At 42.2% G+C, this 18,204-nt stretch overlaps 1 protein-coding gene across 3 annotated transcripts in view; it reads left to right on the forward strand.

Moving 5' to 3' along the window:
* Positions 1 to 16,992, forward strand: part of MRPL22 (mitochondrial ribosomal protein L22) — a 133,245-nt gene extending 116,253 nt beyond the window's left edge. For 2 of the 3 annotated variants that reach the window (XM_066344529.1, XM_066344528.1), the window contains 4 exons: positions 4,749 to 4,814; positions 5,843 to 5,920; positions 9,260 to 9,329; positions 16,700 to 16,992. In XM_066344529.1, the coding sequence (XP_066200626.1) occupies positions 4,794 to 4,814; positions 5,843 to 5,920; positions 9,260 to 9,329; positions 16,700 to 16,911 (381 nt within the window). In that variant the 5' untranslated portion in view covers positions 4,749 to 4,793 and the 3' untranslated portion in view covers positions 16,912 to 16,992. Of the gene's footprint in view, positions 1 to 4,747; positions 4,815 to 5,842; positions 5,921 to 9,259; positions 9,330 to 16,699 lie in introns of all 3 variants that reach the window. The other variant, XM_066344530.1, reaches the window with a different exon arrangement.
* Positions 16,993 to 18,204: the final 1,212 nt, after the last annotated feature.

Consider the following 18,204-nt stretch of genomic DNA (forward strand, 5'->3'; position numbering starts at 1 on the left):
AGTTAGGTTTGTAACAAAATCTGTACAAATGTTAACTCCATTTGTAATTAACCAAAAATTGGAAAAGGTTATACATTTGCACAATTTATCATAAATAGCATATGCCCTATAATTAATGAGATTTCTTTACTTCTTCCTTGAGCCCCTTGAACTTAGTTATTAATTGAGAGTAAAGAAATCATAATATAGTGTGTCCGTAAAGTAATGGTGCACTTTTGACCGGTCACAGGAAAGCAACAAAGACGATAGAAATGTGAAATCTGCATCAAATAAAAGGAAAACCCTCCCAGTTTCTGTAGGATGATATGGCAGCATGTGCGCATGCGCAGATGATGACATAATACCTTGTATACAGCGGAGCAGCCCACGGCCATGCCAGCCGAGATGTGGACGGTACAGAGGAAAGTTCAGTGTGTTCTCTGGCTTGCTAAATTCGATTCCGTGACCAAAGTGCAACGTGAATATCGGTGCGTTTATAACGAAGCGCCACCACATAGGAATAACATTACTCGGTGGGATAAGCAGTTGAAGGAAACTGGCAGTTTGGTGGAGAAAACCTGTTCTGGTAGGCCATCAGTCAGTGACGAGTCTGTAGAGGCTATACGGGATAGCTATCTAAGGAGCCTAACAAATCTGTGCATGAGCCCACATCGAACTGCCCTGAATAGGTATGAAACTGGGAGAGTTTTTTATTTGGTGCAGATTTCACATTTCTATCATCTTTTGTTGCTTTCCTGTGACTGGTCAAAAGTGCACCATGACTTTATGGACACACTGTAGTACGTATTCATCAGAATCTAAGAGCAAAGTTATATATTTTGTAATACTAGTCTTTTTTGGATATTAAAACAAATGTATTCCAGAATACATCCCAAATGTCAAAATTAATTTTAAAAGCACAGGACATTAACTTCAGCAAATGAAGAGCAATGTCAGCCCAGTCATTTGTTATGTGGTATAATTCCTGAAACTATTTCGATTAACTTTTTTTGTATCATTTATACTCATTATTACACAAGTGCCTGTGTGAAGACATTTGGCTTGATTTTATATGGGCACTTTGAGAAACCCAATTTAATTTTCTATTTTGCAAAGATTATATTTGAGTGAGCAATCTTTTGGGAGCCTTTTGGAAAATACCTTAACATTTTCTGGCTTTAGATAGTATTTTTGTAAATTGATTCTGCAGTATCACTAATACCGATTATGACTGAAAATGAATGCCCTTCATAAATACCTACCTTATTAACAGGAATAATTTGCTTCTCTAGCCACACAGTTCACACCCTGTGCCATCATGTGCAGTGTACCTTACACTTGTCAATCTCTTAGCTGCAAACATTCTAAAAATTAGTTTTATTTTTAACTTAACAGAGGACCAGATATTTCCTACTCTACCTCATTCTGACCTTCAGCATTAGAATACATAGTTAAACAAATAGTAGTATATGGGGTTTTGAGTACATTCTATAGCAGTAAGTTAAAGTTAGTGTCACCAGCCCTGGCCTGGTAGCTCAGTTGGGTAGAGCTTTGTCCCAAAGCACAGACATTGCCAGTTCGACCCCTGGCCAGGGCATGTACAGGAACAGATAGATGTTCCTGCCTCTTTCTCTATCTCCTTTTCTCTCCCTCTAAAATAAATTTTAAAAAGTTAAAAATAGGACCTGGCCAGTTGGTTCAGTGGTAGAGCATCAGCCTGGCGTGTGGATGTCATGGGTTTGATTCCTGGTCAGGGCACACAGGAGAAGCACCCATCTGCTTCTCCACTCCCCCCCTCCTGCTTCTCTCTCTCTCTTACCCTTCTGTAGTCATAGCTCGATTGGAACGAGTTGGCCCCGCGCACTGAGGATGGCTCTATGGTCTCCACCTCAGGTGCTAAGAAGAGCTCGGTTACTGAGCTATGCAGCAACGCCCCAGATGGGCAGAGCATCGCCCCCTAGTGGACTTGCTGAGTGGATCCTGGTCGGGGCGCATGTGTGAGTCTCTCTGCCTCCTCTCCTCTCACTGAATTTAAAAAAAGTTTAAATTAATGACACCAATTTAGGCATATTTCAGGCCACTCCTGTTATTTTAAAGATTACCTGCTTCATTTAAAAAGCACAAATTTCCAAACAATGTAATTTCCTATGTAAATTTTATCTTACACGTGGGTTCATCATGGTAAAGAAAATAAGCCAGAAGAGAAATTATTATGGTTTCTTTATACTAGTCATACTTTGTTAATTTGGGCTTGGGTTTACTTTTGCAGTATCTTTGAAAAAAAAAATCTGTTAAATAAAAAGTGTAGTGAGACTGCAGGGTGAGGCAAAAGTAGATTTATAGTTGTGAGTTTGTATATATGCAAAATACAGCCTCTATTCTTATGTTATTTTTATTTTTTGAGAGAAGAAGGGAGTAGGGAGGGAGAGAAAGAGAAAAGCATCAACTCGTTGTTCCACTGAGTTGTGCACACATTGATTGCTTCTTATACGTGCTCTGATGAGGGCTTGAGCTGGCACCCTGGGGATCCAGCCGGCACCCTCGGGACCCAGCCGGCACCCTCGAGACCCAGCCGGCACCCTGGGGATCCAGCCGGCACCCTCGGGACCCAGCCGACAGACACCCTGGGGATCCAGCCGGCACCCTCGGGATCCAGCCGGCACCCTCAGGATCCAGCTGGCACCCTGGGGACCCAGCCGGCACCCTCGGGATCAAGCGGGATCAAGCCATTGGTCCCGGGGTTGAACTGTGACCTCAGCACTCCATGGTGATGCCCTGTCCACTGTGCCACTGGTAAGGGCTATAATGGTTTCCATATGAACAACTGCAAACCTACTTTGCCCCACACTGTATATCAAAACTGTTTGAACAATCATATCTATAAGAGTCATATTTTAAATTAATGAACTAATGAAAACATTGATAAAAAGTCATGCTTATATATACTTTAATAATGTAGATTATCTTGGCTCTTGTAAGGACTTTTGTTAAGTGGTATTTTTTTTTGTCATTTAAATAATTATATACATTTTCTTTAAAAATTAACTTCTTTAAAAGTTCCTGGTTGATGTTTCATGATTTAGACTTTTACTTCATTGGATGATAACTACTTTATGCATTATATCCTAATTTACCTCATTTACCATACAGGTTAGTTAATGCAGTGATACTTAGCCAGGCCTTCTGACCTCCAGCTTGGCCACGATAGGTTTATTTACTGAGATTTACGTTTATCTTCAGAAAGCATCCTTAGACATTGCACCTGCCTAAAGTAAATGTTGATCTTCTTAGTTTTATAAGAGGGTGATTGAAGAACTTTTCCCTTTTTAGTAAACTTTTTTTTTAAAGGAAGAGAGAGACAGGAAGGGAGAAGGGTGAGAAGCATTAACTCATAGTTGCGTCACATTAGTTGTTCATTGATTGCTTCTCATACGTGTCTTGACTGAGGGGCTCTAGCCAAGCCAGTGGCCCCTTGCTCAAGCCGGTGACCTCTGGGTCTCCAACCTGGTTATTCAGCGTCCCAGGTTGACACTTGATCCACTATGCCATGACCAGTCAGACATTTTTGTAAATCTTTGATTCCCTTTTTCCCATGCTATTGCCACGATTACAATATCTTTTTTACAAATTTGAAGAGAATTATATACAGTTTAGGTTTAAAGATAGCCCACCATGGGATACCAAAAATGGAAAGGTTTTGTGTGAAGGATTTTTTGAGGGCATTAATTTTTGCAGATTAGTATCATCAGTCATGACAGTTCTGTTTCCTCTCCCAGGCGCCCCAGAATACCTTACTGCTGGAAATGTACTTAGGGTTTGCTCCTGTTTCCAGCCTGCCAGCTTCTATTGCAACTGAAATGAAGTCTGCTACAGATTAAAAGATGGCCACTCAAGAAAACTCTGCTGTTTCTAAGGCATTGGAAATTTTCCTGCAGGAGTGGGAATGTTAGAAAATTCTGAGGTCTCCTTGCTATTGCTTGCCATGACAAATATTTCCTAATTTTTAAAAAATTTATTGATTTTAGAGGGGGAGGAAGAGGAAGAGAGAGAGAGAGAGAGAGAGAGGAACAGCCAGCTCTGTTTCCTAAATTTTTCAAAGTGGCATTAGGTACTGGATTATATGTCTCATAAGTTAGACCTACTTTTACTTCTTTCGAATAATTATTTTGCACATTATATCCTAACATAACTTTAACTCATCTACTGTACAGGCTAGTTAATAACATAAGTAGTAGTGGAAGGAATCTGGGTTTTAGAGTCAGAGGGGGAACTTTGAAGCTATATCTGCCGGACCTTGTATTAGGAATTCACGTACTTCCCTGTACGGCACTTCGGCTTCCAGCTTTGTCTCTCACAAGCTTTCGGGTCTTGAACAAGTCGCTTGTTTTCTCTGATTTTCACTTTGTGAAAGTATTATCAAATGTTTCATCTGGTGAGCCTGCGCTCAAGACATCATCCTTGGGGTTTCAAACCTGGGACCTCAGGGTCCCAGGTCGGCACTTTATCCACTGTGCCACCACCAGTCAGACTCATTAGTTGATATTATATGTGCCCTGACTGGGGATCAAACCTGCAACTTGGCATATCAGGACAACACTTGATCCAACTGAGCTACCCGGCGAGGGCTGCAAATTGTTAATAGTAGTTTTATTTCTTCTTATGGCACCATTTTCATTAGGCATAGAAAGTGAAAACTTTATTTACAGTATGTTACCGTCATTTTGATATAAACTTGCTAAAGTTTCTTTTCTTCTTCTTCTGTTTGTAAGGAAATCTACCATTGTCGAAGACAAATAAAGTATAGCAAAGACAAGATGTGGTATTTGGCAAAATTGGTAAGCTAAAATGACTATTGTCATATAATACTTAGGAAAAGAAGCTAAGCTGTCACTTTCCCCCCAGGATTTGAAAACTCTAAATAAATTTCCCCAGTTTCTCTAAAAAGTGAGGAGTGTAATTGCATGTTCAGACAATTAAGAGATAACTCAAAAGTGATTGCTTAGAGGTGAGTGATTTTGTTTGATTCTACCTTTCTTCTGAGAAGCTGTCACATTGGATACATAGATATTTAGAACAAAGGCATCAGGAATCTGGCTGTAACCAGAGAATGCAGAAAGCAAGTTTACTCACATGTAAAGGTTGATTCACCCTGATTTAAAACTGTTGCTTTCTAAGGTTTTTCTCTGGAAAATGAAATTTAGATATGAGAGGAGACAAGCAACAAATTTACAAGTAACAGATTTATCCTTCAGAAGAAAGAGATGCCTTTAAGGCCTGATGTGGTCCTTGCCAACCCATGACCTCTCTCTGTTGTGTCTTTCTCTTTTTTAATTTTTCCATTGATTTGAGAGAGAGAAAGAGAAGGAGAGAAAGAGAGGGTGAGAAAGGGAAAAGGGAAGAGAGAAAGAGGTAGAAAGAAAAGCAAGCATCAACTCGTTCCACGTAGTTGTTCCGTTTTTAGTTACACACTCGTTGGTTGCTTCTCATATATGCCCTGTCCAGGGATTGAACCGGAGACCTTGGGCTCAGGGATGACTCTATCCACTGAGCCACCTGGCCAGGGCCTGCTCTCTTCTTTAATACTATTGAAACTATTGACAATCTAGGTTTTATGGTTAACATGTTTAAGCTTGAAGAGGGCGGTATCCCTTCTCAAACTTTTCTTTTGCCTGCATTTAGTTTGTTATTTTATTTAAACATTCATTCACCCCATTTTATTGAGGTATAATTGACTTGTAACTATTTAGCTATTTTTAGAACTTATTTAGATTATATAAGGCTTTTCTTTTTATTGAAAAGGAGAATATTGACTTGGTAAACGAATTTTGTTTATTTTCTCTTGTCTGTCACCCTTTAATTCTAGATTCGAGGAATGTCCATTGATCAGGCTTTGGCTCAGTTGGAATTCAGTGACAAAAAAGGAGCCCAAATAATTAAAGAGGTAAACTGTGATTTGAGGTGTGGGGTGCATAGTTGTACTGCAAGTGTTGGTAAGCTCAGCCTAAATTCTGAATTTCCTGGTGTTAATGCATAGTTTATATAATGCGATTTAAAGTGCTCAGGTTCATTAACTTTGTTATACCTCTGAATGTTGTGTGCTTTAAACATTTTTTCCTGAGATACTTTCATTTGCACCAGACATTTATATTTGAAGTGATAGTGATAAATCTTATTATTATTTATTTATTTTTATTCAGTGAGAGGAGGGGAGGCAGAGAGACAGACTCTTGTATGCACCCCAACCAGGATCCACTGGCAAGCCCACTGGGGGGTGATGCTCTGTTCATCTAGGGTGTTGCCCTGTTGCTCAGCAATTGAGCTCTTCTTAGTGCCTGAGGCAGATGCCATGGAGCCATCCTCAGTGCCCGGGGCCAACTCCCTCCAATTGAGCTGTGGTTGCAGGAGAGGAAGAGAGAGAGTGAGAGAGAGAAGCAGGGGTGGGGGTGGGTGGTGGGTGAGGGGGTGCGGGTGGAGAAGCAGATGGGCGCTTCTCCTGTGTGCTCTGTCTGGGAATTGAACCTGGGACATCAATACACTGGGCTGACATTCTACCACTGAGCCAACCATGATAAATCTTATTTTTAATATTTTGGGGCCTGATATGTTTTTTAGAATTTTTTTTTTTTTTTTTTTATGAATTCCCCAATTAAGAGTTTATGATTTTTTTGTGTGTTTCTGAAGTGAGAAGCAGGGAGGCAGACAGACTCCCACATATGCCCGACCAGGATCCACCTGGCAAGCCCACTAGGGGACGATGCTCTGCCCATCTGGGGCATTGTTCTCTTGCAATGGGAGCCATTCTAGCGCCTGAGGCGGAGGCCATGGAGCCATCCTCAGTGCCTGGGCCAACTTTGCTCCAGTGGAGCCTTGGCTGCCGGAGGGGAAGAGAGATGTAGAGAGAAAGGAGAGGGGGAAGAGTGGAGAAGCAGATGGGCGTCTCTCCTGTGTGCCCTGGCTGGGAATTGAACCTGGGACTTCCACACGATGGGCCAATGTTCTACACTGAGCCAACTGGCCAGGGCCAAGAGTTTATGATTTTATAACTAGTTGATTGGAAAGAGAATTGGATTCTGGAGACTTGGAGTCTAGTTCTTTCTCTGTCTGATATTTCTGTTGTGACTGTGGACAAGATAATCTGTCTGGTCCCATTTTTCTTATTTATAAACTAAGTGGGACTGGATTAGATGATCTTAAAAGGCCCAGCTCTAAATGTAGCTGATTCACTATGTAAAAATATGCTAATAGTAAGTGTGCTAACTCTTGTTTCACAAAACTGGGTGAGGACATCTAGGGACATCAGCATTGTTCTCTGTACTTCAGTTAAGTCTCTCACCTAAAGTCAGATCTTGTCTTTTCAGGTTAGTAGGTGAATAGTTAAGATCAATGGATTCAGACTTCTAAGACATTCCATTGTATTATACACACACACACACACACACACACACACACACACACACACACAGTGTATATATATGTATATATGTGTATATATATATATATTATTATTTTTTAAATGGGTAAATCAGTTCTTTTATTTTTTAAGATTTTTATTCATTGATTTTACAGAGAGGAGAGAGAGGTGGGGTAACAAGAACTATCAACTCATAGTTGCTTCACTTTAATTGTTCATTGATTACTTCCCATATGTGCCTTGCCCGGGCAAGCCCAGGGTTTTGAACCAGCAGCCTCAGTGCTCCAGGTCCACACTACCCACTGCGCCACCACGGGCCAGGCATGTGTATATTTAATTCAACTGAGAATGCAGTTACCAAGCGTCTGTTGTGTATCCAACCTTGTACTATGTTCTTTATCTTTAAAGAAGTGAAAGATCTGGTTTCTGTTATTTCTTTGTTTCTTTTTCGTTATGATTTCTTAGAATTTTTATTGAATTTATTGAAGTGATGTTTGTTAATGAAGGTATATATGTTCTGCTGCAGCCAGATAGCTTGGTTGGTTAGAGCAGTGGTCAGCAAACTCATTAGTCAGCAGAGCCAAATATCAACAGTACAACGATTGACATTTCTTTTGAGAGCCAAATTTTTTAAACTTAAACTATATAGGTAGGTACATTCCTTATCGAGGTAGCGCCTGCACGTGGTATTTTGTGGAAGAGCCACACTCAAGGGGCCAAAGAGCCGCATGTTGCTCGCGAGCCACAGTTTTCTGACCAGGGGTTAGAGCATTAAGAGCTGTCCCAGTACACAAAGGTTGCAGGTTCATTCCTCAGTCAGGGCACATATAGGAACAGATGGATATTTCTGTCTCTCTGTTTCTCTCTCTCTAAAGTCAATTTTTAAAAAAGGTATATATATATATATATATTTCCAACTGTACAATTCTCTAATACATCATCTGTACGTTGTATTGTGTGTTCTCCACCCCAAGGGTCTCTGTTATTTCTGACAATTGTCCTATTTTAAAAAATGTACTGTGGGGGAAGTTAATTCAGAATATCTATGGAGTTTCAATTTAATCATTCTTAAAGGAAGTTTTCAAGTGTGATATTCTGTACTTGCCTGATGTCAATGGTTACTGTGGACCTGAGTTTAAGTATTTTCAATAAGATTTAGCTCTTGAGCCTGACTAGGTGGTGACGCAGTGGATAGAGCGTCGGACTGGGGTGCCAAGGACCCAGGTTCAAGACCACCAGCTTGAGCGCGCGCTCATTTGGCTTGAGCAAAAGAAAAAGCTCACCAGCTTGGACCCAAGGTCACTGGCTCAAGCAAGGGGTTACTCGGTCTGCTGAAGGCCCACGGTCAAGGCACATATGAGAAAGCAATCAATGAACAACTAAGGTATCACAATGAAAAACTGATGATTGATGCTTCTCATCTCTCTCCCCGTTCCTGTCTGTTCCTATCTATTCCTTTCTCTGACTCTCTCTCTGCCTCTATAGAAAGAAAAAAATATTAAAAAAAGAAAAAGATTTAGCTCTTGAGCTTCTTGAACTTTTTGGCCAGTCTCAGCCTCAGAGACGTAATCTTCATCAGCGAGGGTGCTGCTGCAAGCGCTGCTGTCTCCTTCACAGCCTGCGCGTTCCCTTTAGAACAGCCGGGCGGACTCTGTTTCCTGCATTTGCAGTGCTGGTCTGAGGGAGGAAAGCTCCCTCTATCCCTTTTCCTTGGTCACGTTACATTTGATATTCTCTTTTTAAAATTGAATACACAATGGAGGCATGTGATTAGCAGTCATAGAATAGAGATAGCAACAAGAAATGAAAATTTAATTCCATTTTAGTTCAGGGTCAGCCATATGAATGCCTTTCTTTTCTTTGGTTAAGGTTCTTTTAGAAGCACAAGATATGGCGGTGAGAGACCACAATGTGGAATTCAGATCCAATTTATACATAGGTAAGAGCTTTACAATTTTTAATGTTGGAAAATGTCTTGTAATAGCAATGCCAAGTTCTTTATCTAATAGCAGTCTTTGATATCTAATTCCTTAGGACTGGGTTTGCCACTTAAAAATTGCTGATAATGCCTTATTTTTCAGCCTTCAACATGCTAATGTTAATCAGTTATAAATGGTAATAGGCTGACTGCTTTATTGTTGCCTATTCTGTAATGAGAATGAGATTATCAAACCTGTTGCCAGTAATTATTGAATAATGGCTACTAAGGTGATATATGGAGTGGTCCTTTAATCATAACAAAATTAAGAAAGAACATAACTGATTTTGTTTTAAACGGATTATTTGTCAACCCAAAGAAAGGACGTACAAGGATCATAGGTGGACCTAAAAGAATCTTTGTTTATAATGTGCCAAGCCAGGTGCCTACTCCATAAGGTGTCCGGTAAGTGAGCCTTCAGTCACCAGAATGGAAAATCTGTTTAATTGTGAGGTCGAGGGACCCTAGAAGACCCAGATGACCCAGTGCTCGGTCTTTTTGGTATCACATCTTGAAGCATTCTCTCTGGTTTGTGTGCTTGTTCCAACATCAAATTAGACTTGTACATAAAATGCTTTGGGAAGCGTTTGTACAAATATAAGGACTTTTTTGTAGTGTACTTTTCACACAGCTCTGTTCCCAGAAAGAGATCAGCGTTTATCACCAAGCTCCCTTGCCCCTCCCGACACCGCAGCGAAGTGGAGCAGTGTTGGAGGTAATGTTTTCCCCTCACTTCAGCAGCCGGTACTCCTAACCTCAGCAGTTTTGTAAGCAAACGAAGATGTTGATGTCAAGGCAAAATATTCTCCATTTGCCAAACCTACGTATCAGAAGGATTATTTCATCATAAGGCTTTTAAAATTCAAGAGATGGGGAACTGATACTCTTCAAGTAGAGGAAGAAAGACTGAATCATTATGGGGGAGATTAGAGTACTTTATAATTTTTCAACAATTGGAGTACAAAGGAATCATGTAAGTTTGTGTCACGTAACCCGTGTCCTGGGGCAGATCCTTGCTCCGGTCAGTGGTGATCTCATTTCCGCTCTCTGGGATCATCTAAGTTTGCTGTGTCACGTGACCCGTGTCCTGGGGCAGATCCTTGCTCTGGTCAGTGGTGATCTCATTTCTGCTCTCTGGGATCATCTAAGTTTGCTGTGTCACGTGACCCGTGTCCTGGGGCAGATCCTTGCTCCGGTCAGTGGTGATCTCATTTCCGCTCTCTGGGACCTGGGGCCGCAACCCTGCAACTTCTCAGGTTCTAATGGGTTGAGATTTTCCATTGAAATACCTCATTTTTAAAATCGAAGCTGGTATAACTAATATTCTGATACGTGCATGGATGCCAAAGGAAATCAACACTGCATCTCAGAAGACTCAGGGCCACAGGAGTTAGTCTTAAGCATTTTCTCCTGGGAGCAGCCTGAGCAGATAATGCCGGGAGCACCCAGAATTATTGGAGGAGGTGAAATGGATGAAGAGCGAGGCCGTTTGCTTAAAACCTCATGGTGACCTTCCTGCTCCGTGGCTGAATATCAAGTCAAAGTTAATTAGTTTTATTCAATCTCACTGGCATGTTTGGGCTTCTTAGCTGATAGACAACACCTTGCAATGGAATTCAGATGCAATGAAATAGAATTTGTCTTCAAATCCATTTTAATAACTGTAGTGGAGAGAGAGCATGAAGAGCGGAATCCTGTCCCCCCAAATGAATGAGCCAAGTTCATTGCTGCCCTCAAGCAAAAATCAGCACAACCAAATCGATGTGAATGGGCCTTTAACTCATTGGGCTCTGCTGCGGTTTCTTCTGACAAATGTCTGTCCCACCTGCACCTTCTTTACATGTAGTTTTGTGTAAAAATCTCTTTTCTTAAGTAGGGACGGTACTTTGTATTTGTCTCATGATTTAAAAACTCGTTTACTAAGCATTTTATTGCCTCATTCCATGAAGAGTGAGAAAGAGTCGATACCGAGTTCAGGAAGATGAAGTGTCTTGCACACGTCAGACGTGTTATCCTTGTGTTTGCCCGATGCCCTGATTAGAGTCTTCTGGGTTCTTACAAAAATACAGATTCTAAGGCCTCACCATTGGGAAAGACCTCCATATTTCATTCTATAGACTTCTTGTAAGATTTTGAAGGACTAGCTCCTTATTGGCTACCATTTCATCTCAGCAATGGCTCTTTCAGTCACCTGAGATAATTAAGTATAAGGTTGTTTTTTTTTACATTTTTATTTTTAATTTATTGTGTTAACATGGTTTTAAGTGTCCCACTCAAGAAACACACTCCACACACCGCATCATGGTCCGCCCCCTGGCCCATGCAAAGTCTCTTTCCAAAGTATAGGTATTTTAAAGGAAGTGTTTTTTGGTAGCATATGTTCTCATTATACAGTAATTTCTTCAAATGCCTGTCATCAGTCTGAAGCTAATACTTGGTGTTGCATGACCACAGACTTGGAAAGTTCATTTCCCTTTCAAACTTATAATGATGACTAATGGCACTGTGAATAGCCTTAACAAGCGGACACGGACTAATAAAATGTCACTGCTTAGTGATTCATGGCGTCTGAAGTGATTCACTAGAGAGTGATCAGCTGACTTTGTAAATCAGTCTTCTGGGCTGAGAGCGAGGAAGTGGGGAGGGGAGGGTTTCTAATGTTAAAATTGTCAAAGTTCCCTTTTATCTAAATGCTAGTAATAGGAAATACTGACATTATTTTAAATACATGGTGTCTCCTGGGCATTGCCTTTGGAAGGTTGTTCCCATGTTTGAGATGTCTTAATGTTTTTTCTCTTATTCAGAAAGTATCTCAGTACCTTCTCTGTGGACACTGTGCACACACATGATGGTGTGTCTTTTATAGCAGTTTCAAACGTTTAGCACAAGTGTTCTGTTCTTTGCCAGTAATAGCCCTTTGGAAGGATACACAAATTTTTCTTCTGAGTTGGAACAAAACTATATACACTGTTGAGTGTTATATGTTCTTGGAAAACTTTGAAACTTATTAGAATTTGGGCAAACTTACCAGATATCTGTATTAAAGGTATGACAATTAGCAGAGGATGTATTTTAAAATCATGTCTATTTCTTGTGGAGCATGGATTTCTGGGGCAATACAAAAGGTTGAAGAAGTGAGTTTTCAGAGGAAATATGAACACTTACACAAGATAGCCTATAGTTTGGGACCACAAAGAATAATATAGTGAAACAGTATTGGAGTAGAGGAGATCAGTATGGGTTAGAATAGTCGTGGAGATTTTTGTACAAAAATTTGGCTTTATTTATTTATTTATTTTATATTTTTCTGAAGTGAGAAGTTGGGGAGAGGCAGACAGACAGACTCCCGCATGCGTCCAACCGAGATCCACCGGCATGCCCACCAGGGGTGATGCTCAGCCCCTCTGGGGAATTGCTCCATTGCAACCAGAGCCATTCTAGTGCCTGAGGCAGAGGCCATGGAGCCATCCTCAGTGCCCGGGCCAACTTTGTTCTAATGGAGCCTTGGCTGTGGGAGGGTAAAAGAGAGAGAGAGGAAGGAGAGGGGGAAGGATGGAGAAGCAGATGGGCGCTTCTCCTGTGTGCCCTAACCAGGAATTGAACTCAGGTCTTCCACACTCTAGGCTGACACTCTACCGCTTGAGCCAGCTGGCCAGGGCCCCAAAATTTGGCTTTTGAACATAGCTTTTGAGGATCTGAAAGAGTGTTCGGGAGGAGAGAAGACCGTCAGTGAGGTGAGCACACGCAGAGGCGCATGGGTTGGAATGGGCAGTGATTGGTGCAGCAAGTGAACGGTGTGAAGGAGGCAGAGGGCTGGCCTAGAGAAGACACAGTCAGAGGGTGGGTTGGGCTCGATGCCGATGCCGTAGTGGTGAACATGGCAGGTGGGCTTTGGTTAAGACCATATCAAAGAGGAACCACAGGACATTTTGGGCAAGGGCTTTATGTTAGTAAGGCAGTGTTTTAGGACTGTTCCAACTCTAAGCAATGGTTTCAAAATTGTGCTGTGGGGCCTGCAGGGGTGGGGCCTGCAGCAAACAGAAGGGCTTCTTGGCCCTGGCCGGTTGGCTCAGCGGTAGAGCATCGACCTGGCGTGCGGGGGACCCGGGTTTGATTCCCGGCCAGGGCACATAGGAGAAGCGCCCATTTGCTTCTCCACCCCCCCCTCCTTCCTCTCTGTCTCTCTCTTCCCCTCCCGCAGCCGAGGCTCCATTGGAGCAAGGATGTCCCGGGCGCTGGGGATGGCTCCTTGGCCTCTGCCCCAGGCGCTAGAGTGGCTCTGGTTGTGGCAGAGCGACGCCCCGGAGGGGCAGAGCATCGCCCCCTGGTGGGCAGAGCGTCGCCCCTGGTGGGCGAGCCGGGTGGATCCCGGTCGGGCGCATGCGGGAGTCTGTCTGACTGTCTCTCCCCGTTTCCAGCTTCAGAAAAATACAAAAAAAAAAAAAAAAAAAAGAAGGGCTTCTTGATCTCTTGGTCACTGCTGTGTCCTGGGAGCCCAGGATGGAGCCTGGCACCCAGGAGGAACTCATTTGCTGGGTGAATGAATGGCACAGGTTTGTGTCTCCCCACCCGTGTTCCAGTCAAAGCAGACCCACATGACAGTGGGGTTGTATGTATAGTTGCACTGAAACTGAAGTGGTTCCACACAGACGTGCTGAGAAACCCCTAGCATACAGAATCAGAGGAGGAGAGGCTGGAGGAGGGGGACCAGGAACCAGTCTGGAATCTAGATTCTAAGTTCTGACTATATTCAGACCTCAGAGTAGCTGTGTTGCGTATTCCCATTAGAGTGTATTAAAGAATCCCAGTGTTTCAGTAGAATTAATGTTTTTATTTTGACATAAAAACTGATGGCATTATGTGCCATTAAGATAGGCGTGTGAAAAAAAAAAGATAGGTGGGGTGATATTTTTTGGCTTGACCGGCATTTAGCAGGTATTGAGAATCTACTTATGTGTTTTGGGGAAGACAGAGGAAAATGGCAGTTAACATGGCCCCTGACAGTGTAGATCAGGGGTCCCTAAACTTTTTACACAGGGGGCCAGTTCACTGTCCCTCAGACCGTTGGAGGGCTGGACTATAAAAAAAACTATAAACAAATCCCTATGCACACTGCACATATCTTATTTTAAAGTAAAGAAACAAAATGGGAACAAATACAATATTTAAAATAAAGAACAAGTAAATTTAAATCAACAAACTGACCAGTATTTCAATGGGAGCTATGCTCCTCTCACTGACCACCAATGAAAGAGGTGCCCCTTCCAAAAGTGCAGTGGGGGCCGGATAAATGGCCTCAGGGGGCCGTAGTTTGGGGACCCCTGGTGTAGATTCATTGTGTTTTGATTTGTTGTTTTAGTACTACACAGTTAGCTGGTCTCGATACTTCTTTCACTGGAGTAGTGTACCTTATCCTCAGTATTCGCAAGTTGGTGCTCCAGTTGGGTAGAGTAGCAGTTTTGAATAGAAGCAGCCACCATGTTTGTAAAATGCTTTGTAGAAGTTTTGTGCACTCTTTCCGGCATCATTATTTGTAGGTTTCTTCCTGATGGATAGATCTAGGGAACCTTTCTGACACTTCATTATAAAGTGATTTGGATAATGCTATTTTCTCTTAGAAAATTCTTTAAATTTTTTTATTAAGGTATAATTGACATACAACATTATTTTAGTTTCAAATGTACAACATAATGATTCAGTATTTCTACATATTGTGAAATGATCACCACAATAAGTCTAGTTAATATCCATCACCAAACATAGTTACAGAATTTTTTTCACATGATAAGAGCTTTCAGATATGTGTCATTAACTATAGTTGCCCTGCAGTACATTGTAACCCATGACTTGTGTGTTGTGTTTTTTTATAACTGTACCCTTGTACCTTTTGACCACCTTGGAAACTCTTAAACTCGTTTCTTGAGTGCCAAGTCGATGAAGTTGATAGAAGAGCAGTAGCTCTTTCCTCACCTCCTGAGACCCTAGGCAGTTTTCTTCATCACTTTGTCCTTAGCTTTCCCGTTGGCTGAGCTAGGATGCTCCTGCCGAGACCCATTTTGTGAGAGGATTGCGGTTAGAGGGCTGTCCAGTGCGTACTCTGCTATGGTCCCCTGCATTCGTAAACGCAGTTATGTCGCAGTAAGAATATACATATGGAGAGTATTGAAGTGGATTAATTTGATATGTAGTCTATAGAGTTTACCTTTCTTTTAAAATTTAAATTTACTGAGTTTAGATAAAGAGGAAGGGAGGGAGGGAGAGAGAAACACCAATTGATTGTTCCCCTTACTTCTGCATTTATTGGTGTCTCTGGGGACTGAACCCACGGCCTTGCCATATTGGGATGATACTCTAACCAACTGAGCTACCTGGCCAGAGCAATATTTTGCCTCTTGACAAGGCTTATTAAATTGAATTAAAAAGTAACTAAATAAATTCAGAAAATAACAGAAGGTGGTTATTACTGATTTACTGTGGGTGCACAGATTTCTTATGTAGTATTAAAGAGTTTTTCAAATTTTACGAGGTCAAACTGTGACATGAAGAATGGGGAATGGAAGATGAGGGGACAGTTGTGATTCAGGAGTTCCTAAAACTGGCTGTGAATCAGAATGGGAGGGAGGCAGGATGGGCATGGTGGTGTTTGCTCAGGATGTAATTTCCAAGGCCCACCTCAAATGTACTAAATTGCAATTTCCAGGGATGGCGCCTTGGCATCAGCATTTGTTCCCTAGGTTATTTGATGTAGCTAACCTAAGGACCAGCATTTGGGAACCATTGGTTCCAGGGGCTTTTATCACAATTAGAATAAAATAAAAAGTCCTTACCTCACTCTACAAGGCTCTGCAGCTTCTTTACTGTGCTTGAACAGGCTGGTTTTCTTTCTGTTCCTAAAACAGGCCAAACACATTCCTACCATTGGGCCTTTGCACTTGCTGCCTCTGCCTGGAACACTTTGCCCCTAGATATTTGCACAGATTATTCATTCTGGCCTCGGATCAAATGTCTGTTCCTCAAGGATGCCTCTTGACACCGGCCCCCAAACTGAAGTTGCCCCAACACCTCATCCGCCATATTTTCTGTCTTTCTCCTTATAACATATGCTGCATGGAGGCCGGGTCCTGACTAGTCTTCACTCTTGTTTCTCCAACGCCTAGAAGAGCCTGGTCCGTAGTCAGTGCTCGGGAGATACTTGTTTGAGACCAGCCTCCTGTAGCCAGCAGGATGGCTGAGAATCCAGTCAAGGAAAGGACAGGAATTACTCAGCTGATCAGGCTGTCGTCTTGTTAGTACAATCATCTCCTATAATTTTCCTTTTCTTCCCTGTCCAGCTGAGTCCACCTCCGGGCGAGGCCAGTACCTGAAACGCATTCGCTACCATGGCAGAGGTCGCTCTGGGCTCATGGAGAAGGTTTTCTGCCATTATTTTGTGAAGTTGGTGGAAGGCCCTCCACCTCCACCCGAGCCACCGAAGACAGCCGTCGCCCACGCCAAAGAGTATATCCAGGAGCTTCGGAACCGGACCATCATCCACACTCTGTGAGGGGAGCTCGGACTCCACAGTGTAGATAGTTTGCCACTCATGTCCGAAACACAAATAGTAATTAAAGACAGATACTTTTTATGACTTGTCATTGAATTATTGAAATACAAAGTACAACTGCTAGCTTTCTGTGAGTATACAGTTGTCCATCTCTCTGAGCCTCTGGGTGTACTTTCTGCATTTGCCACTTGGAAGGGGAAATAGCTTGAAACATAACAGACTGTAATTCACTAGGCTTTTCTGAGTACCTTTTGAAGGGAATGTTAACTGTACAGCTAGTGTCCTGCAGGTGTAAGTTTTGATACTGGATTGCGTACCAGGCATCCCCAAACTACGGCCTACGGGCTGCATGTGGCCCCCTGAGGCCATTTATCCGGCCTCCTGTGTAAAAAGTTTGGGGACCCCTGGAGACTATAGAATAGGAAAGTTTGTCCTTAATGTCACTGGGTTTTCCCTTGGGACTGGGGCAGAGACTGGGGGCGTGAGCATAGCTGAATGTCTCATTGTGCTATTTTAGAGTGTTCTGTGGTTCTGTTATTCCCTTAGGCCATTGGGTGAATGATTATATTTTCCTTTACTGCTTTAGCAGTAACTTGAAATTACAGGAGTTCATTAGATATATTAATTTAAACCCCCCAAAACCCTTTAACTCAGAAAGTTTTCTAGTTATTAATAAAGACTGTTTTCTTGTCTGTTTCTAACATTGCTTTCTCATGGTCGGATATCTTGTTTAGGATTGATTCATTTTTCAGAGTGAATTCAGTTACAGAAAGAACTGAACCAATCTCAGCGCCGCATTCTAAAACAAGGCAGTAGGTGGCGCTCATGTACCTCTTGTTAGCAGAAAATTGTTAGTATGAAATTCCAGCGTTCAGTACTAGCTGGCTCTCACTGATAAAATAGTTTCCGTTGACAAGAAGGTACTCTGTCCCTGGCCTTAGGTCATCGGTTCTCAAACTTATGAAGACAGAGGAAGAGCTGGATGCTTACTAGTTCATGCAGGCCGCTGCGTTTTGCCCCGATGGTTCCGATCCCCTAGGTCCTGTTCGTTCCAGAAATCTGTGTTTTAAACAAGCACTTTCAAGAGATTCTGGTGGAGGGGACCACACTTTGAGAACACTCCTCTAATCAAATGAAGAATATTTTTTAGTGCCATGTTTTAAGATGACATTAATCATAGCTACTCTGTCCTGGAAGCTCGTTTTTGCCAACCTCTGTGGCATTATTTCACATTGCCTTCACGACAGCCTGCAAACAGAGGTGTTGTTTTGCCACTTTATAAAGGAAGAAACC

Source organism: Saccopteryx leptura, chromosome 6 (assembly GCF_036850995.1).
Source record: "Saccopteryx leptura isolate mSacLep1 chromosome 6, mSacLep1_pri_phased_curated, whole genome shotgun sequence".
In the NCBI taxonomy this organism is placed as follows: domain Eukaryota; kingdom Metazoa; phylum Chordata; class Mammalia; order Chiroptera; family Emballonuridae; genus Saccopteryx; species Saccopteryx leptura.